Raw genomic sequence first — 26,594 nt, 5'->3', positions numbered from 1 at the left:
ATGGAGTCGATGCATTTTCGTATCGATATATCATATCACCATCTTTACGCTACCCTCTGGTGATGGTTACTGGCAGTGAACCCTCTTTACTGATTGGTTCCCCCCGAATTTTGAATTGTTTCAACGTCTTTGAAGGACTGCAGTTTAATCGAGTTAAAGGTGCCTATAAAAACTAATAAAAGCTCCAGAAAATCAAATGAAATAGATAAAGTGAGGGAGCCCCGCAATTAGGACGTCATGTACATCAAGTCGCTAGTACTTGATGGTTTCAAATCATATGGAAAGAGAATCGAAGTGAATGGCTTCGATAACGAGTTCAACGCCATTACCGGATTGAATGGCAGTGGAAAATCTAATATTCTTGATGCAATATGTTTCGTCCTGGGAATAACGACTCTTGGATCGGTAATCCAATTATTTTTCATGTACTTGAAGTCCTTGTTCTTGTTTTATTGTCATTTTTCTAATATCACAATATCGTTGGAATAATTATAAGGGACATATAACCTTATTCGAGACTGTTTTTGTTGTGGCGATTTGCCTGTCTATTTTTCATGTGCTATGGCTACATTTCCACGTCCAGTCAAATGGACAATTTATTTTTCAAATGATAACAAATAAATTAATTGAATTGAGAAAAAAAAATCCTATTGTAAGAAATACTTCTACGGCTCTTAATTATATATACGGAAATTGATAATAAAAAAATCTTGGAAGAATTTGTCGAAAAATAATTGTTTGTCAGGTGCGTGCGACGTCCCTTCAAGAGCTCGTCTACAAATCTGGCCAGGCTGGAGTAAAAAAGGCAACCGTGACAGTGACTTTTGACAACCGTGACAGAGGTGCCTCGCCTCTAGGTTACGAGCAATATGACGAAATAGCAGTTACCCGCCAGGTGGTGATAGATGGCAAGAATAAGTACCTGATAAATGGCACTCTGGTTCCTAATAAACGAGTCCACGACCTCTTCTGCTCGGTCCAGCTAAACGTCAATAATCCTCACTTTCTCATAATGCAAGGTCGTATCACAAAGGTACTAAACATGAAGCCTCTGGAGATTCTCTCCATGATTGAGGAGGCAGCTGGTACTCGAATGTACGAGGAAAAAAAAGAGGCCGCCATGAAGACAATCGACAAGAAGAATGAGAAGCTGAGGCAGATAAACGAAATCCTCCAAGAGGAAATTGGCCCCAAACTTCGAAAGCTCAAAGCAGAACGCGAGCTATTTGCCGAGTACCAGAGAGTTGAGAGAGAGTTGGATCACTGTCGCAAGGTCGTCATCGCCTGGAGGTACATTTCCACTGAGAAAAGCTCCAAAGAAGCTGAAAGGGGTGTCGAAGAGGTGCAAACTAAAATGGAAACGATAAAAACGACGATAGCAAATGGTAGAGCAGAGATCGAGGAGATTGACGTAACAATCCAGGAGGTCACGGCGAAGAATGAATCGGAGAAGGGAGAGCACCTCGAAATTTTGGAGCGACAACTCAAGGACTTGGAAAAAAAGGAGAGCCAGCTGGCCGCAGAGGCCAACAGTAATCAGGAGAGCATCAAGGCAGAGAGGAAAATAATAATACAACTTGAAAAAAATCTAAATGAGGACAGTAAAGCTTTAGAGGAGAAGAACCAGGAACTCCAGCAAGTTGGAGGACTATTTCAGCGGCTTCGAGAGCAGGACGAAACGGATCATGCAGCTGTGACAGCCGCCCAGCAGAGACTCCAGAAAATCACAGCTGGACTTCTGGAGAGTGACGATGGGGAGAATGCCACATTGGAACAGCAGCTGATAAATGCTAAGCAAAATGCCATCGCAGCGCAGACGGAAATCAAGCAGTGTCAGATGACTCTGGTTCATTCTAAAGAACAATTGAGTATTAAGGAGAATGAAGTGAAAAATAAAGACGTCGATTACCAGAGGGACAGCACAGAACTGGCAAACAGGGAGAACCAGCTGAAGGCAATCGAGAAGGAGATGTCGAGGATAAATTATGACGAGGCGACTTGTCAAGAAAAAAAAGAGACGAAACGAAGACTCGAGGGGGAGATTGCACAACTTCAGGGGAATATCGATGAAATTGAGAGTAGATATCCCAACTTGACGTTCCAATATACCCCACCGAGCCAGAACTTCAATAAGAATTCGGTTAAAGGCCCTGTCTGCACTCTTATGAGCCTGAGGGCGAAGGAAGCTGCTTATGCCCTGGAAGTGGCTGCTGGTGGCCGTCTCTACAATATCGTTGTGGATAATGAGACAACGTCAAAGGCACTTTTGCAATATGGCCAGCTGCGACAACGGGCAACAATAATTCCTCTGAATAAAATCACGGGGAGAGCAATTGATGACAAAGTTATTAAATACGCTGAGAGCTTAGTGGGGAAGGAGAACGTCAAGCCTGCGTTGACTCTCATTGATTTCCCCGAGATGGCTAGACCTGCCATGACGTGGGTTTATGGTCAGACCCTCATCTGCAAGGACATGCACATCGCTCGGAAAGTAGCCTTCAATGATAAAATAAATAAGAAGTGTGTGACTCTCGAGGGAGACGTTGTCGATCCTGCTGGGACCTTGACTGGAGGTGCACAGGCCAGGGGTGGATCTGTACTTGAACAGATTGATAAATTGAAAAATTATCAACACCAGCTGGAGCAGAAAAAGGTGGAGTACGAAGGGGTTAAACGAGAGCTCAGTCTGTTGATGCAAGTTGAAGAGAAGTATAGAAATGTTAAGCAGCAGTTTGATATCAAGAGTCATGAGGTCAATATGATCAAGCAAAGATTACACCAGACGACTCATCATCAGGTACAGGAGGAGATTAATTCTCTGCGTCAGAAGATCCAGGAGCTCAATGAGAAGATGGAGAATGCTAAGAAGATGGAGAAAGACAACTCCAAGAGGGCCACTGACCTCGAGGGACAGCTAAAGGATTCAGCGAATATCCGGGATAAGCAGCTGAAGAATGCAGAAAATCAGTTGAAGGTTCTCCAGAAGAAGGCGGATAACTCGAGAAAAGAGTGGGAGAAGCATGAACAGAGCTCTGAGACTTTGAATTTGGAGATTAAGGAGCTGGATAAGGCTATTGAGAATGGAAGAGAACAGCTGGTGAAGGCTGAGCAGAAGCTTCTTGAGTTGGAGAAGAAATCTTTAAATTATTCAGAGTTATTGAAGGAATCTCAGGGGACTGTTTCCGAGATCCAGAACAAGGTCAAAGCGCAGAAGGCGATAATCCATCAGCAGAACAAAGAGATCCAAAAGCTCCACTCAAAGAAGGAAGATATTATTAAAACAAATAGCGATCTCGAGTTGGAGATAAAGAAACTCGATCACGAAATCAATGCGATTCAGATTAATGCTGTACAGTGCAAGACTAAAGTGAAGGATCTTTTAAGGGAATATCCCTGGATCAGTACTGACAAAGTATATTTTGGAAAGTCGGGAACGATGTATGATTTCAGTGTGAATGAACCCGACTCGATGACACAAAAAATGTTACAGTTGGAGAGGAGAAGAAGTGAGTTGAGTAGAAATGTTAATAGCAGGGCAATGAGTCTTCTGAGTAAAGAGGAGGAGCGATTCGAGGAGACGTCCAAGAGAAAAAGAATCGTCGAGACTGACAAGAAGAAAATCCTGGAGACTGTCAAGCACCTGGAGGACAAGAAGAAAGAGACACTGGAAAAAGCTTGGGAGCAGGTGAACAAGGACTTTGGCTCCATATTCAGTAGTTTGTTGCCTGGAGCGATGGCTAAACTACAGAAACTAGAGAGTGGCAATGTCCTGGATGGGCTGGAAGTCAAGGTTGGCTTCACCAATATCTGGAAAGAGTCTCTGGGTGAATTATCAGGGGGGCAGAGGTCTCTTGTGGCACTTTCTCTGATTCTGGCAATGCTGTTATTTAAACCTGCCCCTCTTTATATTCTGGATGAGGTCGACGCTGCTTTAGATCTATCCCACACCCAGAATATTGGAACAATGCTCAAGAAACACTTCAAGCATTCCCAATTTATCATTGTATCCTTGAAGGATGGTATGTTTAATAATGCTAATGTTCTTTTTACTACGAGATTTGTCGATGGAATGTCTATGATTAGTAGAGCAGAAAAGAAGAAGCAACAAGGGGGAGCCCATTAGGGTGTGTGTGTCCGTGTGGAGGGGAAGAATTGCATTTATTTTTAGTACTTGATACTTCATTTGGAAGGGTGATTTGGAAGTGATTAGCTTCATTACAAATATTTTTTTAGTTACAATGACTCTGTATTGTTTCTGCCATTAGGTCGTTTCCGGTCCCTTTTTTCATAATTATTATTTCGTTGTAATTATTTTCAGATAAACTTTCTCTTTTGACCGTCTATTTTATTCCTTGAAATGTATTCTATAATTTATTTTTAAGGAAACCAAGAGAATTGATACAATAATTATAATTTTTCTTATGAATAAAAAAACAAGCTATAATTGGTAACAACGACAATACTTCATAACAAAAACAAATTCATAGCACGATTTTTTCACGAAAACACAAGAAAACGAGAACAGAGTAGTTGCGATAAGACTAGTGAAAATGTGTGATAAAGAAAATTCTACTGCATTGATACGAGATTTATCTTAGTGTTTAAGATATTGTCATAATGACTTGAGTTTCATACTTCCGTTTTTACGATTTTTGCTCTTGCATTAGAATCCCCAAGAGCATCCCAGTCGATTTTGTTGTAAAATGGGTGGTGCTTGATTTCTTTAATGGTGAGACGTTCCGATGCTTCAAAAATTAAAATACTTTTCAAAAGCGATTTTGCATTATCCGATAAATCACTAGGAATGCTAAGAATGGAATGTGAATAAAATGGTCCTGGATGCCTCGTGTGAAATTCCATTCCAGTCAGCAATTCATAAAGAATAACCCCTAGACTCCACACATCAGCAGCCTGCCCAGCTTCAGTGTCCGGTAGATAGTTGCATAATTCAGGAGCAGTGTAAGGTATTTTAAACTCAACCGAAAATCTCTCAGTTTTGACAGGCACCACATAGCAAAGAACAACATTATCATCATCATCAACAAGGAGATTCTGTGGCCTCAGCCCCTTGACCACCACATTCTGCCTGTGAAAAAATCCAAGAGCCACGATAATCTGAGCTGTCCACATCCTCACGACATTCTCGGGAATTTTCCACAGCTCCTGCTCCATTTCCACTCCACTGTCCTCACTGGCTTCAGGTCCTCTCGAGTAGATTCTGGTCCTCGCGCAGTCATCGTAATCTCTCTCATTAGAAACCTCAGATATATCTATTTTCTCGAAACTCCCCGACGAGCTTTCAGTACTGGATAATTCAGATTCCGATCCCTCAGCACTCTTATCCTCCCCTTCAGGATCGAGATGTCTCCCATTGAGCCTCTCCGCGATGGAATTACTCTTCTTGATAGTAGCATCCACAGATTTGAGTAACTCCTGGGCCTTCTCCAGTAATTCAATGGTGGGTAAATCTTCCTTATACCCACAATTACCTCCAAAATCATCATTAGACTTCGTATCTCCCTCCTTATAACTCCTCCCTCCAGACCCACCAAATAATTCCCCATCGCAGCTTCTGGATCTCACCACTCTATTCCCCTCCATTCCATACCTCTTCTTGATGCTCTCCCAGAGTCTTCCCCTCCTTATGTAATTGAGAATAAGGAAAACAGTGGTCTCAGTTTGAACAAAACCCTGGAGCTTCACCACGAATGGGACATTTCCTCTGAGAATGTAATTACTGATGTCATCAGGCTCGCCGGATACCTTCTCCACGGTTTTAATTATCCTTTCTGCATTCGTTCTCATGTCGCTCGCCAGCATCACTGAATTAACTACCTTGATTACTTTATAATTCTTCAGTTCTTCACTTGGTTTAATTAACAAAGATATATTGCTGTTTAAGTATCTGTTGTAGAGTGTCTCAGCCCTCTCGGTATATTTTTTTATTTTCTCGTGGATTTTTCTCTGACGCAGGGGATCAGGGTCCATCTCAACACCATGCAGCAGATTAGTTATACCGAGTTTGTACTGCATAAAGGCCTCCTCGTGTTCATTCATGGATTCGTGACGATAGCCTGCACTCATGTGGGCAGCGGCTATCAGGACGTATTGATCATAATCCTCTGATTGCGGGTAGTCGATTGTTTTCACGGATTTTTCGGCTCTTGATCGTTCTATTTCTAGGGGCTTTGGAGATTTTTCCAGGACTGCTATTTTTTGGGGTATCAGGGGAGTTAAGTGGGAGGATGCAGGGCTCACCTGACTGTCCTCAGAGGTATCCGAATCGATGGATTCGTTCAGGTCGGCGGAGGTATCTGGCTGCAGGGAGATTTCGAAAAATTTTACGAAATTCTCGTTCGTCGCCAGGGACTGATGTCGCCCAATAAACTCAAGGAGCTTAATTGCACAGTCTCGTCGCTCTTTTATCACTTCTGTCTCAAAACGAGAGAAAAATTTACCTTTTGGAAAGGGAGGAAAGGGGTCTTTGATGGGGAGACGGTGGTGCAAAGCACTCAAGGTTTTATGGAGTTTCTTGAAGTCATTGTAACGCTTCCACACGGACACCTTCGACGCCAGATCTGGGGACGACTTCAGGAATACCTGATGAAGCAATTGTACCTGTACTTACAATTTATTTATCTGTCACTTTTTATGGATTCTTTCTCTCAAGAAAATTGTATATATAATAGACTTGAATAATTAATTGAAATTGAAAACACTAATAATCATTAATAAATTTGTAATTAATGTTCTGGTGATTAATAAGGAGATAGAATGAAATAATGATAGAGAAAGAGATTTCGGATTGGTGTACATACCAATGAGGTGACTTTATAAATTGTAAAGCCTCTTTTATGTCGACTTGTTTCGGTTATGACAAATCGTCTGACCCATTTGTCTCTTGTTGGGGCCATTTCATGTGTCTTAATCGACTTTTGCACTTGGTAACCTGCGTCGAGAAACCAACAATCACATCTTCACAGATTGAGATTCTCGTTTTATTATTTTTGCTTGTTGGGGTTCAAGACATCATGACAATCGTTAACAGCACTAATGCACAGATGTAGAGGGAAAACGTCACTTCTTGTCTCGGGTGTCTCGTGAGGAGTTTTCGTCAATTTTGTTTGTATTTGTGTTAAAGATGAGAAGTAAGGTGAGGTTGGGTTACGTGAGACCCTAGACTATCCTTTCCTTTCCTTTAGTAAAAAAGGTAAAAAACATGCACTGGCAAGTGTCATGGCGGAGAGAATATTTTAGCGGCCGGGGCAGCGCGCTAGTTTATGACTGCCGCTGATATTTGAATTAGAAATTAATTTAGGCAATAATTGTGTCACAGCTAAAAACAATTAAATTCTTGTAAAAAGTGGAGAGTTTTTAGAGACAATACTTGTCTTATTTTCCTGTTGGAATTGTTCGTAACTGATAATACAATAACTAAATATATCAGCAGTTACATAATATGCTCATTGCTTGCCGTGCACAAGCCGACAAATTGCCGACATAAGGTGCTGCACAATTTTATTTAACTTCGCGATTAATTAAACAAAATACTTAATCCAGGCTGAGGTGATATCGTGGAAAATTGCAATGAATTTGATCAATTTGAGAATTATGTCTAGTGACCTACCTTCTGGGGTTCCCCGTACTGTTGAAAATCATTCAATGTCAAATGATTATTATTGTCAGGAATAATGTTATGTTAAAATTCTATTTATAATAAATCAATGGAATACATTTTTATTGAACATAAATAAACAAAAATATAATCATAAAACAATTGCACGAAACATTGTAATAGACTTCCTAGAAATTATTGAAGAAACGAAGGGCTTAATCATCATTTTTTACTCATTCTTTAATCTCTGAACCACAATAATGAAATATTTATGAGCAACTCATCGAAACAGATAACAATTAGATGAAATGATTATGAAGAGGACGACATACCTCATGTATAAGCATCGAATGATTATCACAGCGGAATTTAATCGATTAAATAATCAAACTATAACATGAAATGAATCATTTTCTATAATAGCTATCGAATAATCAATGATATGCGATTTTTTTATCACTTTGAAAATATTTTATAATTAATTCTTCAAATATCAATTATGTGAATGAAGAGCTGACGCAAAATGAGCACTTGAAATGAACATTTCCAAAAAAATTGTCTACAAAAAGAAACAAAAATGACAGCTCACAATTGACGGCAGTAAGTGAGAAAAAGAAACAACGGTATCCGTAAGTGTACCAAAACATTTTTACTCTGAAAGTTCATAATTAGGATCTTCCCTGATCTCCTTCATGGCCTCGAAGATAGTTTCCCATGCGAGCTGATTATCATAACTGGTGCTCTGAGACCTTCTCTGATGTTTCAAAATATTCTTGAGATAGAGTTTGACGCACCTCTGATTTGCCTGTGCCTCAAGGTTTGTGCAATCATATTCCTGGGTGTAAAAGCCGTGATGCTCGTAAAATCTACGCGCAGAATTGAGAGCTGGGCTAAAGAAAAAGCTTGCCTGATAGACAACCCTTCGACTCGTGTGCCATTTTGGATTCTTTGTCATGGGAAAACTAGCCTCCATGTACTCGCAAACAGTCTCTAGCTGCTTGGAAAGATCTCTCAACTGATTGCAGTGCCCACAAATATTCACCTTTGCCCGGTAAATATGATGATTTTTTGACTCATTCATCCAGGAGCCAGACTCTACCATCTCCTCCTCCAGCCTCTCCATCAGGTAACCACCAATCTGCTTCCAGTTCTCATACTCGTGAAAAATTCTTCCCAAAATTACCAGCAGAGCTGTCCTCACACTATCTCGTCTTTCCTGTACTTGCCTCTGATTAATAATGATGGTGATATCAATACTGATATCATAAATAAATGTGTGCTCTGTGTGGGAGGGATCGGGAATTGTCCCAATGAAATCTGCATCGTATAATTGTATTTTTGATGCTTCATCCTCTGACGACGATGGAGATGAGGATGATGAGGCCTCTGAGGTCAAGTCACTTATCGAACTGTATTGGGACATGTTAACCTAAGATTTATAGGGCACAGCCACGAGGTTAATCAATTCAAAGCGAATGAAGAGCTCGAATTTTCGAGTCCCAGTGAATCGTTACGGTCGGAGAGGGGCGAAAGGGGGGGGGGCGTGTTTGAATAATCGACGCCATTCAATTTCACATTTATACAAAATTTACTTTCATCTTCGATAAAAAAAAAAACATTACAACAATTCTCAAATGATCTGATGTAAAAGGCATGTAATTAAGGTTGAACAAATTCAACACCAAGAAAAAAAAAGCAGAATTTCATACATGCCTAAAATCGGAAAATATTGAAGAATATTTCGGCAACTGTTTTTTGGCATTTCCTCTGAATATCGTGAATTTCTAAATGCCTCGATGAATAACAAAACTGAAATTAAGGCAATGATTATTTCTTATAATTATTCTAGTCGTCCTGGTGCTTGCGTTTGGTTCCAGTCATGATCGTCTTTGGGTCCTCGAACTCGAAAGCTTCCCTCCAGGCAAATTGTTGATTGAAAGTGGTTCCGCCTTTTTGACGATCAAGGATCTGCCTAAGCATGATGGAACGAGGATCATTGTCCTGAGAGGTCGTATCCCTCTTCCAGTTGTGAGCTTCATACACCTTGTGGGCAGAGCGTAATCCAGCGAGGAAATGAAATTCCATTTTGTAATCTAGCCAAATACTACACGAGTGGACACATCCGTTGTATGACAGTTTGCCGAAGGTGGGAGTAGTCTCAGCTGGTTTCTCCTTGATATTGACGAGATTTCCCATCAATTGAATTTCCTTCTCGAAGATGCGGCGATCGATCCGAGTCTCCCACTGCTGCTCTCTTAGGAGGGCATCATCAAGAACCCGCAAAAGAGGAGTTGCTAGAAAATCCCACTCTGGATGACTCGCGAAGATGTGCCCTAAGAGCGTGGCACTGGCCGCCTCCAGAATTTTTTCTGAATTATGTCCAGGCACTGGGGTGTCGATTGTCAAGGCGATGGTAATGTGATAGGGGAAGGTTATCTTAGATCGTTTCTCATATGGAAATGATGACGAGGGAGCTTTACCTTTGGATAGGTTGTTTGACATTTTTCCTCGCTTGTTCAGGTCCTTTTGCTGGAAAATTTTCAGTTTTGCAATTTTTTTTTGTAAAGGACTGTCAACGAGATGAGGAGAAAGCCACCGGTGTATCAGAATACCTGTGAAGTTGTTTTTAGAGGTGAACGATATTTTTTCGTCGACTAATCGAAGTGGGAGAAAATCGATGATTACATTCAATTGATTCTCGATTTATTCTCTCACGACTAGTTGATTGTTTTAGGTTCAACGTCCTGGTCTGCCACTGAGAAATAACTATTCGAATTATTCATAATTGTTTTAGCAAGTCAGGCCTTATTCCATTTTAATTGCAATTTCATTCCGAATTTTCTGCAATTTTCATGGATAAGCAGAGAACAATGGAGCAGAAAGTTCCATGAAAAATTGATATTTCACGGATTATTAATGATCAATGGTGAAACGAAATTGCCCATGTATGCACCAAAATCGTTTACAAGTAAATTAATTATTTTGTCAGGTAAATAGTTTTGCGCCTGAACTGCTACACACAAAAGTTGCATTCACAGCTTTTGGATTATTCTCGTTAGATTGCTCTCTCCTCCACTCGGTCAGATCATATTTTTCTATTTTTATTAATTTAATGAATAATAAATAAGGTTTAAATTGTGATGGTGAAGATTTTCATGATGGTCATCACATATCTGGTTATTCCTCCTACAATTTGAACCGGCAGAAGTAGCAGCGGAAGAGACAGCTCAATAGATTTTCCCGGAATGAATTGAAATTACCCAGGAGGTCCACGTGGTAACAGGTACAAGAATAAAGGAAATCTTTTAATACAAACAGGTTCTATGACATCCCATAAATTCGACTCAGTCCATATTGCCTTGTCAAAAATAAAAGAGACATTTGTATAGCTTATAACAATGGAGGTGTCCCTTGAAGGATAGAATATTAACTTCATGACTCAATTGTATGTCTCGGTACTTGGACAGTTTGACGAGGGTCCGCCCCTTTTAACCACCGGATCACCCATCAACCCGTCGGACTAATTCTCGGTGCCCAGGTCATTCAAGTCAATGCAGGGGTAAGGAGTGTTCTCAGTACAATTAAAACTGGTAGATTAAAAGAAATGCCAGGTATTTGCACTAAACATTCAATAGGAAAATTATATAGTCTTTCAAGAGATTTTCACCCGCCGTCGGTTTTCAAGGAATATCTCGGTATCCCCGCCAGATACTGAAATGTTTACAATGATTGAATTTTTATGACTTCAAGTACAATATGGTAATGGCAGGTGCGCAGGTACATAAGCCGCACCTCCCCGTTCACTTTTCGGTAAAAATAACTTAAATAATTCATTGAGATTTAAAGAATTTTAGGAAATTCCACGAGTTAGCATACTAAAAGCAAATTTTCTCTATATTTCGGTTAAAAAATGCTGCATGTGTCAAATAAAATAGTTCGCATATAGATTTTTTCTCGGGCCGGACATCACATAAGTCAGCGCTCGATATTAAAAAATGTATAAATTTAATAAATTCATTCCCATTTCATTTCATTCCCAGCCATTTTATTTCAGCTTTATTCCAATTACTTCGAACTCGAATTCTGATCTATCCTATCATAAAGAGTAGGCATAAAAGATTGCACTACGCATATTTTTCCGTACTGCTTCTGAAGAGTTCTCGTCTCAACGGTATATAATGCCCCTATGGAGTAATAGTCTATTATTTATTTTTTAATTTTGATAAATTTAATTTAATTGGATAATTTTTCATTCTGTGTGAATTGGAAAAATAGATAGAATATAATATATTTGTCAGCAGTGAAAAACACATAAAACATAATTTTCAAAGGTAATTGATAATTCATTGAGACAATTTTCCGTTGTCCTTTGCGTCCTGCAAAAGCGTCAGGCCCATAGATGGGGACTCAATCGGGCCAGGTGGAGGGGGCAGGGTCGGTCAGGGGTATATAAGCGCCCCGAAGGCCCTCGGAACAATCAGACCTTCACTTTTCCGTCAAACGGACAACAAGTCAAGAATCAGCCACCTCACTCTACTATTTTATTTTAAATATTAAATAAAATAATGGCACAACGAAGTCTTCATCAAGCCGTCCACCAGATGAGGCAGAACATCCAGTTGATGGAGGCACTTTTCCCGGATTTTTTCGATGGAGAGAGTCATCCTGAGGTGAACCTGTGGCCAGAGAGGGCACAGAGTCTGGAACATTGTCCCAGGGGAAACGGCAATCAGCAGAGGGTGCATCGGAGGCCAGGACGATTTCCATCGATCAGGGAGATCGAGGAGCGACGGAGGAGGAATCGATTGCATCAAATTGCATTGATCCAGGACGAGGAGGAGTGCGTTGACAGATAAATTAACCCTGACCGCTTCAACCACTCGAGTTCACCGTTTTTCCTCGACCATTTATTTTTGAGAACATCACCGTCTCCATCAATTTTTTTGGAAAAAACACTCTAGATTTTATTTAATTCAACTTTGAAGTTTTCACCGAATTATAAATATTGAATCGATGTAAAATTATTTGTAAATAGACTTGTACATAATTTTTTTAATTAAAAGCTTGAAGGTTTACTTTATGATTCTTTGAACATTATTTAACTCCCTCCACCCTCCCACGCATTATCAAGCCGGATTATCAAGATTTTTTGAATTAATTAGACGATTTTACATGTAGAGTTTATTTAAATTTCTTCTTGTGAAAATAACAAAGATCAACGTAAAATGAAAAATAGCATTTAATTAAAAAGGAAGAGTGAAGGAAGAATGGAGAAAAGTGGGAATAATAGTTCGAAGAATGGGATTTGACAAGAGCTGAGAATCGATTACCATTTGCTCGATTATTCGAGTGCTTCAAACTGTGCAATGACACAAGGATCATTGGTGAATTTGCGAATCTTGAGCTTGAGATTCTTGATATGAGAGTAGATGCTACCCACAGTGCGATTGGAAAGCCCCTAAAATCGTAATATCCATAAATCTAATAATCTATTGAAAAAGATCGCCATACAAATCATTTGCACTCACTTCTAGAGACATTATTTTTTTGCAGACCGCCTTTTTATAGGCGTCTAAAATGCAGTTATTTTCAACGAGATACGTAATGATCTGCTTATCCTCTTCGGAGCTGTACTTGAAGCGCTTACCTTTACTATAATAATAAGTTTCAGAAAAAAATAATTGTTTTATTAATTGAAAAATATTTTCACTCAATGCATCGTGAACGATAAATTATTGAATAAAACCAGAAAAGAAATTCAGACCTTTTAGTCACCAAGGCTTTGTTCTTCGGAGCTCGCACTCCCTTCACAGCTCGAGAATTTGAACATTTAGATTTTCCGTTTGTTGGAGAAAATCCACAGCAAGATTTTGTCCTAATGCTTGGTGTAGATTGACGTAAAGTCCTGATGCTTCTCTCCGCGGATTTTTGAGCAGTAATTTTCTCAAGGTCAGTATTATTTATTTGACCCACGTAAGGGGGGACTCGCCTGGTCACCAGAGGTGTCTCTGGTGGCAATTCCTCCTCTGAAGTTGATGATCTCGTGATGCAAGAAGAAGTGCACGACTGCTGTAAATCATCTTTTTCGTCACTGTCGACCTGATCTTTTGAACTCCGATGAGTCGTAAAACTGCTCCTCATGAAACTCTCATTTTTATTCTCAATCCTGGAATTATCTTGATTGGTATTCTTCTCGTTGATTAATTGATTAAACCATTGGGTTACACTCTTATTAACCGATGACGCCTTCTGAGGGTCTGGTCTCGATTTCGTTGTAAGTCTGAAATGAAAAAATGAATAGTGGAATTGACTGTTTTTCAAAATGTTTCACTTCGAAATGAATGAAGAATTTAATGAGTTTAAATACACTCACAAATATTTTCCAATGTCCTGCAATTTACCCTCTTTTATACTGTGGTATAGCCAGTGGACATGAAATCGTAAATAATTGGTCCCTGGGACACGATCGGGCGTTGACAAAACAACGGTCTCCAGATCTGGAGGTGTCACGATTCCTCCAAATTTCTAAACAAAATTAAGTAATTGATATTTCCTTTCAAATGAGTGAGGAGTGGATTCAATTAAAAAAACTTCATTGTCAGACAATTTTATTATTGAATATTTTTTCACTCACACGAATGATCCCTGCAATCTCGAGAAAATCTTGTACATCGAATCCGTCTAAATAGAAAGTTATAGGATTGTTGTTGGATGACAACAAATCCCTATTGACATTAACAATTGAAAAATTATTGTTGACACCAAACATAACGTCCTGTTTTAGTTAAAAAAAAATCGAGGGCAGAATTTTCGAATCTGCGCAAATATGTATTTGCCCTTTTTCTTGAACGTTTAATCGACTTTTTACTATCCTTCACCAATAGCAAAAATCCATTAATTAATATAACTTATTCAGATAGACACAACCTCTGGAAATTTATGATAATAAATATACTACTGATATAATTATGAAACGGATTCCTGCTTTATCGATAGTCAACTCGAAAACACAGAATATTCAATTGAAATATATATGATTTATTCCGTTTAATTAGTAGTTTAAGCGCATTATCGTCCAATTATTTGTAATTTGTTCTCAATATTTCAGCAGTAGAAAATAAAATGAACAACAACTCATTGATTATTAATGTAACTGAAAAAAACATCCACACATTTTAAAGGCAAATATGTATTATTCAATGAATTAATAATTTTTTAATTAATTCAGACATTATCCCTCTGACGGTTTGAATTGCAAGAGAATCAATAGGTACGTCACAATCATGCCAAAAATCTGAAAATATACGAGCATTGAACAATTGACAATTTCCTTACTTAAAAGTAAAACTTTCAATTCCTTACTGAATGCAGCAACGAGCAATCCAAAGTAAAAACTCCACATGCGGTAAATTGTACTCTCTTGTGCAACAATTCCACTGAAAAATTATTTAACTCGGTCTGGATATTTCTATTGAAGAAATAGGTCTCGGAAATTTCATAAATGATGTCGGCAGTTCGATTCGCCTAAGAAAGAGTCATGAGTAAATAGAAAGAGGGGAAATCAGTGCAATTAAAAAAAAATTTATACCTCTCCATGAAATGTATTAACACTAGCACTGAGTACTGTTACAGGATATGCACATGACAATATCCAGAATAATGAATTGAGAGTGTCAAGACTCCATAAAGGGGCTTCCAAGTTAATGAGAGTAATGATGAAAAAATAAGTGCTCTCAACACAACTACAGCAGCAGTAGAAAATCACAATTAAAACGGGGAATGAAAAAAATTTTGAAACTTGACAAGAGATGTGGTGGAGCTTGTTTCTGGCTTTTTTAATCATTCCGAAATTCTCTATGGTGAGGCGAGCGTTTAAGGTGCATCCGGAGAATATTGAATCCTCTTCGAAGTCAATTGGACATTTGGATATAGTGATGAATGCGTTGTTGAGTCCTTGTAATCGATCTTTAAGGATATGAATGATCAAGCTGTATTGTATCAAGGACCAGCACAAAACTGCTGTGCACAAGGCCGAGGTGATGAGGAACAGAGGATCAATCACTCTGAGTGATGAAATCACAATTCCCATCCAAATTAATATCATGAGAATAATTACAATGAACTTCTGAAAGTCACCAAGGCCTCGATTTCTCATGAGAAACAGTTTGCACTCGTATTCTTTATCAAATTCACTCAATCGATTTCCGATTTTTATTATGTGCCCTTGTAGAATGGAGTAAAATGTGATTATTACGATAACAAGTGTATTACCAGCTGCACCACGTGCTATTACAATTGACATTACAGTCTTTGAGTTATTGGGGTATGACACTTCGGTCATAAAGGGTACAGCAAATATAATTATCGAGGAGAAGAATATGATTAACAGGATGTTGTAGGCGCATCTCACATAGGAGTACGATAGTATAAACGTATAGTTTAATTGTTTTTTTCGTGATTCGGGTGAAATTTTTATCTGACAAGGGGCTAGACCCAGCACTGAAGAGATTATTCTGGCGATTTGGAACATGATGAGGCACATCCTGGGGGGACTTTTTCTATCAGACATCCTAGCATATACGATGCCATCGAATTTCTCGGAAGGACTGATAATTCTTTCACTTCTCTCAATTCTCTTAATTCCCAAGGCACGCATTTGTCTCCCGGAGTGACTCCAATTCACTAATGGTTCATCGCAATTTTCCATTAGCGAATGGAATTTGCCGTTATGAAAAACTCAATGAAGAATATGAAAAATGTATGACAAATAGGACAGCGAATTGCAGTTCTTATTGAATTCCTGTCAATTCTATAAGAATTCGATTCTAACTGACGAAAAAAAAATCACAGAATTTCCAGTGGAATTATCGAATGTAAAGCGTAAATGAAAGAGAAATCTCAATTAAATGGTGATGAAAAAAAGAAAAAAAATCAATTTCAAATATCAGTGTTTGACTTTGCTTTTATTTTTATCATTAGACTGCTGAATTTTTATTGATGAGGTTGGGAAATAGATTTTGCAGATCCTCTATTGGCATTGGCCATACGCTCTGCGAAGTCCAAATACCTTTGTGCCCTTTCCTCTGCGAATTGCCTAATGACATCAGGATCATCTGTATAGTCTGCAACATTATCTCGGAGATAATCCTTGAAGTGACTCTTCAAGCCTTTCCACGTGCGAGTCGGATTTGTTAGGAGCTGCAACGAGCAAAAATTATAACTGTTGAAATGAATAAATGAGCGTTGAGTGGAATTTACTCACTTGCTTCGCTTCCATGTTCTTCCAAAGCAGTGATGATCCAACGAAAGAGATCATCTTGTTATTAATTATATAATCCATAATTTTTTGATTTTCTTCTGGCAAGTATTTACGTTTTACCAATAAATTTGCATGGCTCGGAAAAAGTCTAAAATGAGAAAATAAGTTTCATCCTCATCATATTTTCATATTTTCCACCATGTTTTTAATTTTAATCAATGAAAAAATAATACAAATACACAATAAAAAATAATTATAATAGATTAAAATTCTGTTTCTTTTTCATTCATCATCGGAAATTAAATTTCCGAAGTTAATATTTCAATAGCTGAAATTCAATTTCAAGCGTACTCACTCGACTTTTTTTTCGTCGGCTCTTTCTCTAGAAGGTGAAGAAGAAGACTTTCTCTTCTGCTTCCTATTTCTGCTCCTACGGGAAGTCTCTTGCAGGTGCTTTTCATCTCTAGCTGCGATTGCTTCGATCGAGGGCTCTGCAGCTGCTGCTGTCGATTTATACAGATTATTTTCGCTTTTAGATTTCCCAGGATCATTTTCAGAACTAGATTCAGTGCGTGTTTTATGGTTAATCGAATTGAAATCCTCGGCTTGGAGTGAACTGTTCGTCTCAGTCAATGGAATCCTGAAATTATGAAATATTAATACCTGATTATCATAATTACGAGGAATTAATTATTATTTAAAATTAATAATCTAGAATGAAGGACATTCTCACCTGTAATCATCCAATTTCTGAAGTTTACCTGTCGTCACACTGTCAAAAAGAAATTTGCTATCGAAATGAGAATAATTTTCACCGATTGGAGCCCCAGGGTACGAAAAAACGAGGGTATTATCCCCTGGTTCCGACAACTTTCCACCAAAAGCCTGAAAAAGCACAAAAAACCCAACGCCACATGTTTCAATGATGCAATAATATAAAAAGGTAGAAAGTCATACTTCAACAATCGTAGCCATCTGAAGAACCTCAATCTCGGTGTAACCAACTAAAGAAAATCTCATGGACTGACCATTAATGCGAAATAACTCGTAAGTGAATGCCATTATTGATGGAAGCAATAATAAAACATCATATCGAAGAATTCAGAGTACAAAAATTTAATATGTCGAATACTCAGGAGAGGGCAACACTCTATTTTTTTTCTACAAGCCGGTGAATGACCTTGATAAATAGTAGATGACAAAGGATCCAACATGATTCATAAAATTGTATATAAGAAGTCCAGTTTTATTTATCTGAGAAAAACCCTAATTACGTGTCGTGTGATTGTGATTACAAGAGGTATGAAGGTGAACAGTTAAATGATAAATATAAAGGAGTTTTTAGTAATAAAATAATGCATCAACTCAATCTCCCACTCTTCTCGTATCATTTCACCCATTTTTCACTATTCCACTATTATTGTAGAATCCCTTCTACCTCCATGTTGACGTACTTTCCACAAGTGCTTTAACAAAAAAATTGAACATTTTTTATAATTCGATAAATATTTTGATCAATATGTTGCCCTATGACTGCATTGATTTTTTACTCACGATCGTCTCTTCTTAGTTGGCAAGTGATTCTCCTCGCTGGAACAATCAGAAAAATAATTATTAACGTCTCTCTTTCTCTTAGATGGTTTACTCTCAATTTCTTCCATACAATTTCCTCTCGGGGACGAGGAAAATGTTAGTCTCTTCGTACTGTAGCTTGTGAATTCCCTATTCTCTCCTTCGTTGTTATTGAACACAGCCGATTCTGAGGCAGTGTTAGTAATCGACGAGTGCAAGTGCCAATCTGACATACTTTGTATGAATTCTCGAGTGTTTTTCTCCTTCGCCATTTCGGCGTAAGACGATACAGATACAATTTTCCATGGTTTTAAAAGGTTAATATTTGGGTTCACAACAGCAACGCATGTGCCAGCGGGATGTGAAGCCTCGTGATCCGATGGATCCATTAATTCTTCTTTAATAACAGGAATCCTGAAAATTTAACAGCAAAAACACCAACATTAATAATGGCTAATTATGAGGTGAATCTGAATGAAATTTTACCTGTACTGTTCCAGGTCTTGAAATTTTCTGGCCACCATACTGTCGTGTAAACACTGAATATGATATCGAGAATACTCTGTTGTGATGGGACGTCCAGGCTCCGAAAAAATGATTGTGTTTACGTCAGGTGCTGACAATTTTCCACCAAATGCCTAACAAAAAAATTTCATACTTCACCCATAAATCAAATTTTATTCCAAAACCTGGTATACTTACTTCTATTATCTTAGCGATTTCATTAATCTCGTGATTAGCGTAACCATCCAAATAAAACTTCATGGGCCGTTCATTTATAAAGAATAACGAGGGATTAAAGAAAATTGCTCCATAAGAAGTCATTCTGCCACTTTTGTTATTTCGTAATATTATCTAAAGGTGAAAAAAAATTATAGCTCTTATAACCGAGAGTAATGGTTGGGTGACTAAGGTGTTGCTCCGGCGGAAACCCAAGCCAATCCTAGCTAAGCAACTTTTCGTTGGGTTAGTACTTGAATGGGTGAGCGCTTAGCAACACCGGGAACACCGGGAACACCGCTCCTTAAAAAATTACTGAGCGGTGTACAGGGGGGCATGAAAATGGAGGAGATATTCACTGAAATGTGAAAATTTGAAATTTTTTAAAAAGTATCAGAGGAACATGAATTCGTAGTACCTCACCCCAATGCCAGTCGGGTCACTAATCAACTGAAATCGATTTTTGTGAGACGAAAAAAGATGAAACAAGACGGAAAAAAAAAACAATTCAATTTTTACCCGCCACCTCACATTTTTCAACATTTATTCGAAGAATTTTTTATGAAACTTGAAATTCATTCAAACAGGGAAATAAAAAAACTTACTTCAGCGAAAAGTATTTTATTGTCAGAAGTTTTAATTATTTTAATCAATTGAGAGAATGTAACAGCAAAATAGAGATGAATTCATCATTCATCTTGCAGAGAAGCTATGATTGTTCCATAGTGGAGGAATGTCGCGAAGATTCATATAAAAAAATAATGTTCATGAACGAAATGACATGGCGTCTCTAAAGAGACTAGTAGCTATCGGACTGATCTCCGTTTTCCTCGGTTTTAAAATATCGGATGATATTTTTGAGTTTCCTGTTCTCTCTTTTAGCGAGTTGCGCAATAACATCTGGATCTGTTGTGTACTCGACATATCTCGGCAAAATAACTCTATCAAAATGCTGGCGTAGACCACTTGCGTTGCGTGGTGGATCTTGGAATGCCTACAATAGTTTCAAATATTAGTGCAAATAATGTGAATTTCACAATTCTGTTTGTCTGAAGCAATTACCTCTGACGCTGCCATCTGTTCCCAAACATAATGAGAATTCGTTTGGGATAGGAAATCGTTGTCAATTAGATATTGAAAGATCTTCATATTCTCTTCATATGAATAATGCCTGTCAATTGGATTCAGTGGAAATAAATTATTAAAAAACAATTCTGTACATTTCAGAAGAACTTTGAGCATAAAAAAAGGCGTTTTAGGAAGGAAGAGGAGGGAATAGTCAGTCGTACCTCTTTGTGTGGAGACGTTTCTTCACCTCTGGAGAAACTTTTTCGTTCTGTTTGCAGCTCGCCTCACCCATAGGATTAAGATTGACCTCTTGATCACTAAGATCAGTGTCCACAATCACTTCTACGATGGAGCCTCTGACATTATGATCTGGGGAATCATCGCCGAATTCGGCCAAGGGAGATCCTGATATTGAAGAATAATTCGCACAGTTCTTAGAGTCTTCTGGCTCTTTGAGAACTGAGTGATTTTCATTGTACTCGAAGGAGGAGTGGCTGCTGTTAAACTGTTTGTACATCAACTTCTTCCTCTTCTTGCCATTCTCCCATAAATCTTTTCCTGGTCCTGAGGAAAAGGCATGTTTTTTCCTCTTCTGCTGATTCCTAACCTTCTTCTCCTATAATTAAAGCCGGTTTGTTGACAATTAAGATTTCGATTAATATCTTGGAATTTGAGAGATAATTTTCGGAAAATATTACAAATCATAACCTTTTTTCCCTGTGCCAATTGCAGAGATCTTTTGTGGGATTCACGGACTGTTCCATCACTTGTCCGATTTCTCTCATAAACATTGGGTGATAAATTCTCCTCAACGTGAGAATTCCCAGAGTTGTCAGATTTAGAAGCATCCAAATGCTCGATGTCCAACTTTTTTTCTTGAAAATTTCTCGTCCAACTGTCGCGATTACTTAATGATCTGCTGATGGGAATCAATGGTTCGAATTTCTTCGGGATTTTCTCATTGGCAAACGAAGAAACAGGCAGTGCTCTCGGCGGAGTCTCAGAATTTTTCATCAATCTACGAGAACATGAGGGATTTGGAATAAATGGAATTAATGGAACAGAAAAGCCCTGCGAACTCACAGATATTTGCCAATATCCTGCAGTTTCCTCTCCCTTAGGCTGTCGTGCAGCCAATTTACGTGAAAACGTGGGAATCTCTGAATGTCTGAAGGAACTTCTGATTCCGAGAGGATAATAGTTTCTTCATCCGGCGACACCACGGTTCCTCCATACCTCTGTATATTTATTTAATAACAACAAAGGATCGTACAACTCGCGGAGAAAGTGCTATTCTTTTTATTAATACAATAAAAATAAAATACTGAAAAAAACTTACGCTGATAAGATTTGTCAGTTTGACGAACTCATGCGGGACAAAACCGTCGAGGTAATATTTACCCCGACGCCCTTCGACATTCAATAATTTTTTGTTTTCGAGTGCCAAAAGATCGACTTTGATGAGCCTCACTTGACAGACTTTCATCATAACTACTAACTGCAATAAAATGCGCAGTGAAAATCCAAATAAGTAAATCTTCGTTGTATCTATTCCACCACCAAATTTGATGCCGGTGAATTGAAATTTCGTTAGTGCGAGACTGCCAATGCTCAAAGCTTATCAAAGAGTAGAATAACTCAAATAATTACCACCTGTCACCCCAAATTTACCCAATGCAATATTGCAATATCACACTATGGCAATTCTCTTCAAATTGTTACATGTGATTGACAAATAGAGGTGATCAAGAAGGAAGGCGTGGTTTTCAGGAATTAAGGCCGGTGAAAATTCAAGGTTATGTTGAAAAATTGCGCATAATGCTGTGCGCTGGAGATTTTTGAATCCAAAAAGAGGAAGATAATGTTGTCGAGCAGGAAAAAATACATCAATAATTATCAAAAAAAAAAATACTTTCACAAATTTTTATATATTTGGCCAATGAGAAAATAAAAAACTGCAATTTTTCGGAAGAATCACATGAGCAATTAGAAATTAGAATTATTCACTCTAGAAAGAAGTACATCAATTGGGCTGGGAGATTTTCATCAATACCATTTGGATGTGTAACTTGATTTTCTTTCAAGAAAAAATAAAATTTTATTTTAGTAATGAAAGAGTTGAATAGCAAGGAATTTTTGTAGTCGAATGGATTTCTCAGAAAGCCGTTCTTGATATTTCTTCTTAAAATCCATTTTTTTTTGCTTTATCAATTGATAATGGTTGATCACTCACTGTCGCTATCCATTTGGTCAGAGATTTTTGGTGGGCATTCGTGGTAGATAACACAGCAGCTCTGATTGCATACGCAAATCAATTTTCTCCTCAATTCCACATAAGCTTTTTGTACGGAAGGCGGCTCACGGACGTATCGTCTCTTGGCGATGTCGTCAGAGTGCTTGAGCATTGGTGTCAGGTCCCTTCCACTTTTTTTTCCCTTCTCCCGGAGGCTTCCATCTTTACGTATGACACTCTCGAAATAGTGACTGGTCTGTCGTATTCTCTCTACTGAAAACTTGAATACGCAGTCGTGGCACTCGTACTTATGGATTCTATCAACTTGTTTAATAAGGCTTGTCTCTTTCTTATCAGGTACGTAGGATTTTGTCGCTGTCTGTTGACAATTACGGGTGTGCAGGAATACTGCACTGCATTTGCATTTATGAAGCTGTCCAGCTTCCAGGAATTGGACGTTCTGGGCGTTGCTGGGATGATATTTGCAGGTGTGAATGAATGTCAAACCGCAGCTCTTGCATATTGCTTGAATTTCGTGACTGATAAAAATCAAAATAGCCAATCATTTTTTCATTATCACCAGAAATAGTCATAAACAAAATAATAATTATTCCAAATGATGACAAGATGAAGACCGATAAAATAAAACAGTATTAGCGGGGAATATCCTTTCAAGAATATCCACTGAATTGGGGAAATCCCAGGCTGGCGATCGATTGCCAGCGTCCGGAATTCAAATTTCTTATTTCATATGTACAATTCACTATTTAAAAAATGGATAAACCGAAATAATTGGGAATTGGTTTCTGTTATATTAATATTTGTAATAAATGATTTATTTATTTATATAATTATTCAATATAGAAACCTTGTGCTGGTGGCTTCAGGTGGACGAGTCTCAGTGTGCCTAACCTCAGGAATATGCACAGATGGAAATTGAGCGAATGGTTTGCGCTCAAACTCCTCAATAATCTGTTCTGGAAGCCTCTCCTCTGTGACAAGTTCTTGGTATTGCTCTTGATACTGCTCTTGGTACTGCACGTGGTAGTGTTCCTGGGGTGTGCAATTATAGGCTGTTGAATTTTCGAGAGGCTGGTAAAAAGTCGATTGAGAGGAATCTGGCAGCTGAACACTATCCTCGGGAACCATGAACTCAGTATCAAATTTTCGCACAGGCGGTATCGATAAATTCTCCTGGGAGACAACTGAAATCTGTGGCATCCATTCAGATGGTGGCATTTCTGTGGAAGTCGGTGGCTCTGGTGGATGGATATTAGGGGTTGTACGTTCTGGGGATGGCTCTTCCAGGTTCACCAATTCGACATTCATTGGTCCTGATTTCTTCGCCATGCGCCTCTTTTGAGTCCTCATTTTATTGTTTGAACATTCGACGATTTGAATCTCATTGGGTTCTACCTTGACCGATGGTCGTTGAGTGGAGGGAAAACCCCAGTATGAATTTGACATTTCCTTTTTACAATGAAATCTCGATCTCTTTGACTCTCGACCCAAGTTGTCAGCGCATTTGTCCCATCTTGCTCCCCTAGATTCATCAACATGTTCAAATGATTTATTCAAAGTCAGTAGTAAAAAGGTAAAGATATTGAGGATAAAAATTCAGAAAATTCTTCCAAGACAATAATTGAGAGAATATCAAATGGCGAATGGTATAGTCTACCTGGGGGACTCATGCGATTTGTGTTTATGACGTTTGTGGGACCTCTTACTCCCGCTTTCATCGGATCGCGGATCAACGCTCAGAGATGCTCGATTAGAACTCGAGGGTCTGGGATCAGCACTCGAGGTTCTGGGGGTGTGATGCCTGTGATGTCTTTCACATCCTGCAATTCGGGACAGATCTTCGGGTTCCTCTCGTCTCGGGTCTGAACGATCTCTGGAGCGTTCAGTTTTTATCCTCCGAGGATTGAAATTATTGTCCGCGTAAGAGTAACGATTCCTTTCCCGCTCATCTAAGTACGAATGCACAGGGAATCATTTTTTCATATTTTTTTTTCTAGAGAAAGTAATGAGTCAAAAAACGCATCAATTAAATTAAATTAAAAGATAATGCTTACATGCCACTTTGTACTCATCGTGAGAGGATGAAAACTCTCGCGTCATATTGTCTTGATAATTGTATCGTCGGTAATTCTCGGGGGTATCTGTCATCCTCTGGAATGAAATCCAGGCAAATCCAGGATGGAATATGGAAGGTTATGACAATGAACAATAAAGTGATAACTAACATTATTTGAATTCAACATTTTTCTTAATCATCGATTTACAATGAAAATATAAAAGGACTTTCTTATCTCATTAAATTCCATATAAGCCGCCAAAATTTCTACTAATTCATATAAAAAATCTCCACTAAACACTGATCTTCATTACATAAATGTCTTAATAAACTAATTTATTTGGAGGATTGAGGTTAAGAAGTGGCAGCAATCTCTAATGATTGGCTTCGTTGTACATAAAAAACGAGTGAATTTAGTAAGACATTTTTAAAACATTGAACATTCACCATTAGTCCCACAGTTTTTACACACATAATATGTTTATAACTGAAGAATTGCAGAGAAAATTGGGCATTTGAAATTATGAATGACAGTTACTTGTATTTTTCTTTTGAGTTAACTCACAACACATCGGTACACAGAATGCTTCAACAAAATGGTCGCTAAATCCGATTAACTCAAACTAAAAACTAGCCTTAAAATGTTATAATAACGGTTGCCTCTGCGTGTAGAGTGTGAAGAAAAATTTGCTTTATAAAAATTCAGGCGACAAGAGTCTTTTATTTTTTACTATTTATGGGCAAAGTGGTGTTCTTTACAGCCAACTTTCGGATTGCTATAAAATTTCTTTTCTATCGTATACCCTTTTCGATTTTTATGAGTCCCTTATCATCTTCCGTGTACCTGTGCTTTTACCGGACTCTCCTTCAACAATGAAGCCGTTGTCGGATCACTATTTGCTGAAAAGCAATGGTTATCCAGACATTGACAAAAATTTTGTTTAAAAAAAAAATACGCTTCATCGTAAGTGGTCCAACATTTTTTGCCCATGTCATTAGCTATCCGACTTTTTTAAAAATAAATTTATATATTAAATTTATATATTAATTTATATATATATATTTCGTTGTCAACAAGTATATAAGGAATCATCATATAAAAAAATCAAGAAAACATACCTGGAAATTTCAAGATGAACAGAGTTGATTTTTTATCATCGGCAAATGTTTTCTTTTGCATCCAACTTTCAAAGTACGGTTTACTAGATATTATTATTCTTATTTTTTAAATACTGAATTCCCTTTACTACTAAGAAATCGCTGAACTTGGCTCGTTGCAATTGTTCTCATTCAGAATTAATTTTCAAATTCTACACTTGAACCCAATATCAACAAGTGTTCAGTGGTTGCCAGATTCAGACGCTGTAGATATAAACACTCAACCAAAGAGGATTGGCTGAAGTAGAGTCTCAGTTCTGGGGGTTTGAGTGACCCCAGCGGCATCGTAGTACTGCACCCCAAGAGAGGGAGGGCTCCACACGCAATGCTGGGGTGTTTTTCTTTTATTAACCAAGTTTTTATTGCAATGCCGGGGTCCATCAAGTCGACGGGGTGAATTTTATTTTCTGCAGTATGAATGCTTCTTGTTTTTTATTTGTTTAACTGAAATTTAGCGGACTGTAGAACGTGCGGAAGGGGGAAACCACATCTTGTGGAATTTCAACGAAAAAAATTATTCAATATGTTGAACATATACCACTAATGAATTAATATTTTTAAACGAGCGCGTTGTCCTAGCGGTAACGTGCTTGCCTACCACGCCAACGGCCCGGGTTCGATTCCGGCATCATTCAATTTTTTTTTTATTTTCAAAATAATTCCAATTTTTTTTTTGTTAATGGCAAATCAATGGAAATATCGTTTAACAATTGAATATTTGAAAATCGAGAAGATATCCAGTGAAATTGAAAAATTAGCAATTTTTTAAAACGATACTTTTGCAATATATATACTCCTAATGAAATTATTTTATTGTAATGGTGCGTTATCCTAGCGGTAACGTGCTTACCTATCACGCCGACGGCCCGGGTTCGATCCCGCCGTCATTCAT

The 26,594-nt window shown here is 38.2% G+C and overlaps 8 protein-coding genes across 11 annotated transcripts; 1 reads left to right on the top strand and 7 right to left on the bottom strand.

Annotated features, from left to right (window-relative positions):
• Nucleotides 1-82: 82 nt before the first annotated feature.
• On the top strand, nucleotides 83-4,147 carry SMC2 (structural maintenance of chromosomes 2). Its single transcript, XM_011313519.1, has 2 exons — nucleotides 83-405; nucleotides 746-4,147. The coding sequence occupies exons 1-2, from the start codon at nucleotides 238-240 to the stop codon at nucleotides 4,121-4,123; spliced, it is 3,546 nt and encodes a 1,181-aa protein (XP_011311821.1). The 5' UTR covers nucleotides 83-237; the 3' UTR covers nucleotides 4,124-4,147.
• Nucleotides 4,148-4,608: 461 nt separating this feature from the next.
• On the bottom strand, nucleotides 4,609-7,656 carry LOC105271776 (ribosomal protein S6 kinase delta-1). Its single transcript, XM_011313518.1, has 2 exons — nucleotides 6,819-7,656; nucleotides 4,609-6,600 (listed from the first exon to the last, which is right to left on the bottom strand). Exons 1-2 carry the CDS (start codon nucleotides 6,912-6,914, stop codon nucleotides 4,630-4,632), a joined length of 2,067 nt encoding a protein of 688 aa, XP_011311820.1. The 5' UTR covers nucleotides 6,915-7,656; the 3' UTR covers nucleotides 4,609-4,629.
• Nucleotides 7,657-9,219: 1,563 nt separating this feature from the next.
• LOC105271775 (uncharacterized) lies at nucleotides 9,220-10,247 on the bottom strand. Its single transcript, XM_011313517.1, has 2 exons — nucleotides 10,096-10,247; nucleotides 9,220-10,002 (listed from the first exon to the last, which is right to left on the bottom strand). Exons 1-2 carry the CDS (start codon nucleotides 10,115-10,117, stop codon nucleotides 9,461-9,463), a joined length of 564 nt encoding a protein of 187 aa, XP_011311819.1. The 5' UTR covers nucleotides 10,118-10,247; the 3' UTR covers nucleotides 9,220-9,460.
• Nucleotides 10,248-12,836: 2,589 nt separating this feature from the next.
• Nucleotides 12,837-14,551, bottom strand: LOC105271773 (uncharacterized). Its single transcript, XM_011313516.1, has 5 exons — nucleotides 14,250-14,551; nucleotides 13,989-14,140; nucleotides 13,380-13,895; nucleotides 13,144-13,267; nucleotides 12,837-13,073 (listed from the first exon to the last, which is right to left on the bottom strand). Exons 1-5 carry the CDS (start codon nucleotides 14,382-14,384, stop codon nucleotides 12,957-12,959), a joined length of 1,044 nt encoding a protein of 347 aa, XP_011311818.1. The 5' UTR covers nucleotides 14,385-14,551; the 3' UTR covers nucleotides 12,837-12,956.
• A 2,018-nt stretch (nucleotides 14,552-16,569) lies between these two features.
• On the bottom strand, nucleotides 16,570-18,009 carry LOC105271772 (uncharacterized). The gene is made up of 5 exons (XM_011313515.1): nucleotides 17,832-18,009; nucleotides 17,608-17,759; nucleotides 17,230-17,514; nucleotides 16,878-17,022; nucleotides 16,570-16,813 (listed from the first exon to the last, which is right to left on the bottom strand). The coding sequence occupies exons 1-5, from the start codon at nucleotides 17,934-17,936 to the stop codon at nucleotides 16,607-16,609; spliced, it is 894 nt and encodes a 297-aa protein (XP_011311817.1). The 5' UTR covers nucleotides 17,937-18,009; the 3' UTR covers nucleotides 16,570-16,606.
• Nucleotides 18,010-18,107: 98 nt separating this feature from the next.
• Nucleotides 18,108-19,453, bottom strand: LOC105271771 (uncharacterized). 2 transcript variants are annotated; one of them, XM_011313514.1, is made up of 5 exons: nucleotides 19,149-19,453; nucleotides 18,933-19,084; nucleotides 18,538-18,860; nucleotides 18,429-18,464; nucleotides 18,108-18,340 (listed from the first exon to the last, which is right to left on the bottom strand). In XM_011313514.1, the coding sequence occupies exons 1-5, from the start codon at nucleotides 19,269-19,271 to the stop codon at nucleotides 18,309-18,311; spliced, it is 666 nt and encodes a 221-aa protein (XP_011311816.1). In that variant the 5' UTR covers nucleotides 19,272-19,453; the 3' UTR covers nucleotides 18,108-18,308. The 2 variants fall into 2 exon arrangements, with proteins under 2 accessions (XP_011311816.1, XP_011311815.1); XM_011313513.1 differs by having other exon boundaries at nucleotides 18,112-18,340; nucleotides 18,429-18,860; nucleotides 19,149-19,446.
• Nucleotides 19,454-19,771: 318 nt separating this feature from the next.
• Nucleotides 19,772-22,011, bottom strand: LOC105271770 (uncharacterized). The gene is made up of 6 exons (XM_011313512.1): nucleotides 21,574-22,011; nucleotides 21,318-21,472; nucleotides 20,943-21,252; nucleotides 20,456-20,850; nucleotides 20,229-20,337; nucleotides 19,772-20,160 (listed from the first exon to the last, which is right to left on the bottom strand). Exons 1-6 carry the CDS (start codon nucleotides 21,721-21,723, stop codon nucleotides 19,966-19,968), a joined length of 1,314 nt encoding a protein of 437 aa, XP_011311814.1. The 5' UTR covers nucleotides 21,724-22,011; the 3' UTR covers nucleotides 19,772-19,965.
• A 415-nt stretch (nucleotides 22,012-22,426) lies between these two features.
• LOC105271769 (uncharacterized) lies at nucleotides 22,427-25,887 on the bottom strand. Of its 3 annotated transcripts, none has more exons than XM_011313509.1 (6): nucleotides 25,664-25,887; nucleotides 24,992-25,444; nucleotides 24,543-24,639; nucleotides 24,146-24,437; nucleotides 23,336-24,010; nucleotides 22,427-23,006 (listed from the first exon to the last, which is right to left on the bottom strand). In XM_011313509.1, the coding sequence occupies exons 2-6, from the start codon at nucleotides 25,016-25,018 to the stop codon at nucleotides 22,460-22,462; spliced, it is 1,638 nt and encodes a 545-aa protein (XP_011311811.1). In that variant the 5' UTR covers nucleotides 25,019-25,444; nucleotides 25,664-25,887; the 3' UTR covers nucleotides 22,427-22,459. The 3 variants fall into 3 exon arrangements, with proteins under 3 accessions (XP_011311811.1, XP_011311813.1, XP_011311812.1); XM_011313511.1 differs by having other exon boundaries at nucleotides 25,083-25,444; XM_011313510.1 differs by lacking the exon at nucleotides 24,992-25,444.
• Nucleotides 25,888-26,594: the final 707 nt, after the last annotated feature.

Source organism: Fopius arisanus, unplaced genomic scaffold, assembly GCF_000806365.1.
Source record: "Fopius arisanus strain USDA-PBARC FA_bdor unplaced genomic scaffold, ASM80636v1 scaffold00124, whole genome shotgun sequence".
NCBI lineage: Eukaryota > Metazoa > Arthropoda > Insecta > Hymenoptera > Braconidae > Fopius > Fopius arisanus.
Note: the sequence above shows the minus strand (reverse complement) of the source record. Positions and strands in the feature narration are given on the sequence as shown.

What these genes read in the sequence shown, in the direction of transcription:
- SMC2 (XM_011313519.1), top strand. Translation starts at nt 238, where the DNA reads ATGTACATCAAGTCGCTAGTACTTGATGGTTTCAAATCATATGGAAAG. An exon ending in GAATAACGACTCTTGGATCG is followed by an intron (nt 406 to 745) that starts GTAATCCAATTA and finishes ATTGTTTGTCAG; the next exon opens with GTGCGTGCGACGTCCCTTCA.
- LOC105271776 (XM_011313518.1), bottom strand. Translation starts at nt 6,914, where the DNA reads ATGGCCCCAACAAGAGACAAATGGGTCAGACGATTTGTCATAACCGAA. An exon ending in TTTATAAAGTCACCTCATTG is followed by an intron (nt 6,601 to 6,818) that starts GTATGTACACCA and finishes TTGCTTCATCAG; the next exon opens with GTATTCCTGAAGTCGTCCCC.
- LOC105271775 (XM_011313517.1), bottom strand. Translation starts at nt 10,117, where the DNA reads ATGTCAAACAACCTATCCAAAG. An exon ending in GTCAAACAACCTATCCAAAG is followed by an intron (nt 10,003 to 10,095) that starts GTAAAGCTCCCT and finishes TCGACACCCCAG; the next exon opens with TGCCTGGACATAATTCAGAA.
- LOC105271773 (XM_011313516.1), bottom strand. Translation starts at nt 14,384, where the DNA reads ATGTTTGGTGTCAACAATAATTTTTCAATTGTTAATGTCAATAGGGAT. An exon ending in AGATTGCAGGGATCATTCGT is followed by an intron (nt 14,141 to 14,249) that starts GTGAGTGAAAAA and finishes AATTTTGTTTAG; the next exon opens with AAATTTGGAGGAATCGTGAC. An exon ending in AAAAAATAATGTCTCTAGAA is followed by an intron (nt 13,074 to 13,143) that starts GTGAGTGCAAAT and finishes TTACGATTTTAG; the next exon opens with GGGCTTTCCAATCGCACTGT.
- LOC105271772 (XM_011313515.1), bottom strand. Translation starts at nt 17,936, where the DNA reads ATGGCATTCACTTACGAGTTATTTCGCATTAATGGTCAGTCCATGAGA. An exon ending in AGATGGCTACGATTGTTGAA is followed by an intron (nt 17,760 to 17,831) that starts GTATGACTTTCT and finishes GTGCTTTTTCAG; the next exon opens with GCTTTTGGTGGAAAGTTGTC. An exon ending in CAGAAATTGGATGATTACAG is followed by an intron (nt 17,515 to 17,607) that starts GTGAGAATGTCC and finishes TCATAATTTCAG; the next exon opens with GATTCCATTGACTGAGACGA.
- LOC105271771 (XM_011313513.1), bottom strand. Translation starts at nt 19,271, where the DNA reads ATGACTTCTTATGGAGCAATTTTCTTTAATCCCTCGTTATTCTTTATA. An exon ending in CAAGACCTGGAACAGTACAG is followed by an intron (nt 18,861 to 18,932) that starts GTAAAATTTCAT and finishes TTAAATTTTCAG; the next exon opens with GATTCCTGTTATTAAAGAAG. An exon ending in CCAACTAAGAAGAGACGATC is followed by an intron (nt 18,341 to 18,428) that starts GTGAGTAAAAAA and finishes TTTTTGTTAAAG; the next exon opens with CACTTGTGGAAAGTACGTCA.
- LOC105271770 (XM_011313512.1), bottom strand. Translation starts at nt 21,723, where the DNA reads ATGATGAAAGTCTGTCAAGTGAGGCTCATCAAAGTCGATCTTTTGGCA. An exon ending in AACTGACAAATCTTATCAGC is followed by an intron (nt 21,473 to 21,573) that starts GTAAGTTTTTTT and finishes ATAAATATACAG; the next exon opens with AGGTATGGAGGAACCGTGGT. An exon ending in CAGGATATTGGCAAATATCT is followed by an intron (nt 21,253 to 21,317) that starts GTGAGTTCGCAG and finishes ATGTTCTCGTAG; the next exon opens with ATTGATGAAAAATTCTGAGA.
- LOC105271769 (XM_011313509.1), bottom strand. Translation starts at nt 25,018, where the DNA reads ATGTGTGTAAAAACTGTGGGACTAATG. An exon ending in CGATGAGTACAAAGTGGCAT is followed by an intron (nt 24,438 to 24,542) that starts GTAAGCATTATC and finishes ATTCGTACTTAG; the next exon opens with ATGAGCGGGAAAGGAATCGT. An exon ending in AAATCGCATGAGTCCCCCAG is followed by an intron (nt 24,011 to 24,145) that starts GTAGACTATACC and finishes TGATGAATCTAG; the next exon opens with GGGAGCAAGATGGGACAAAT.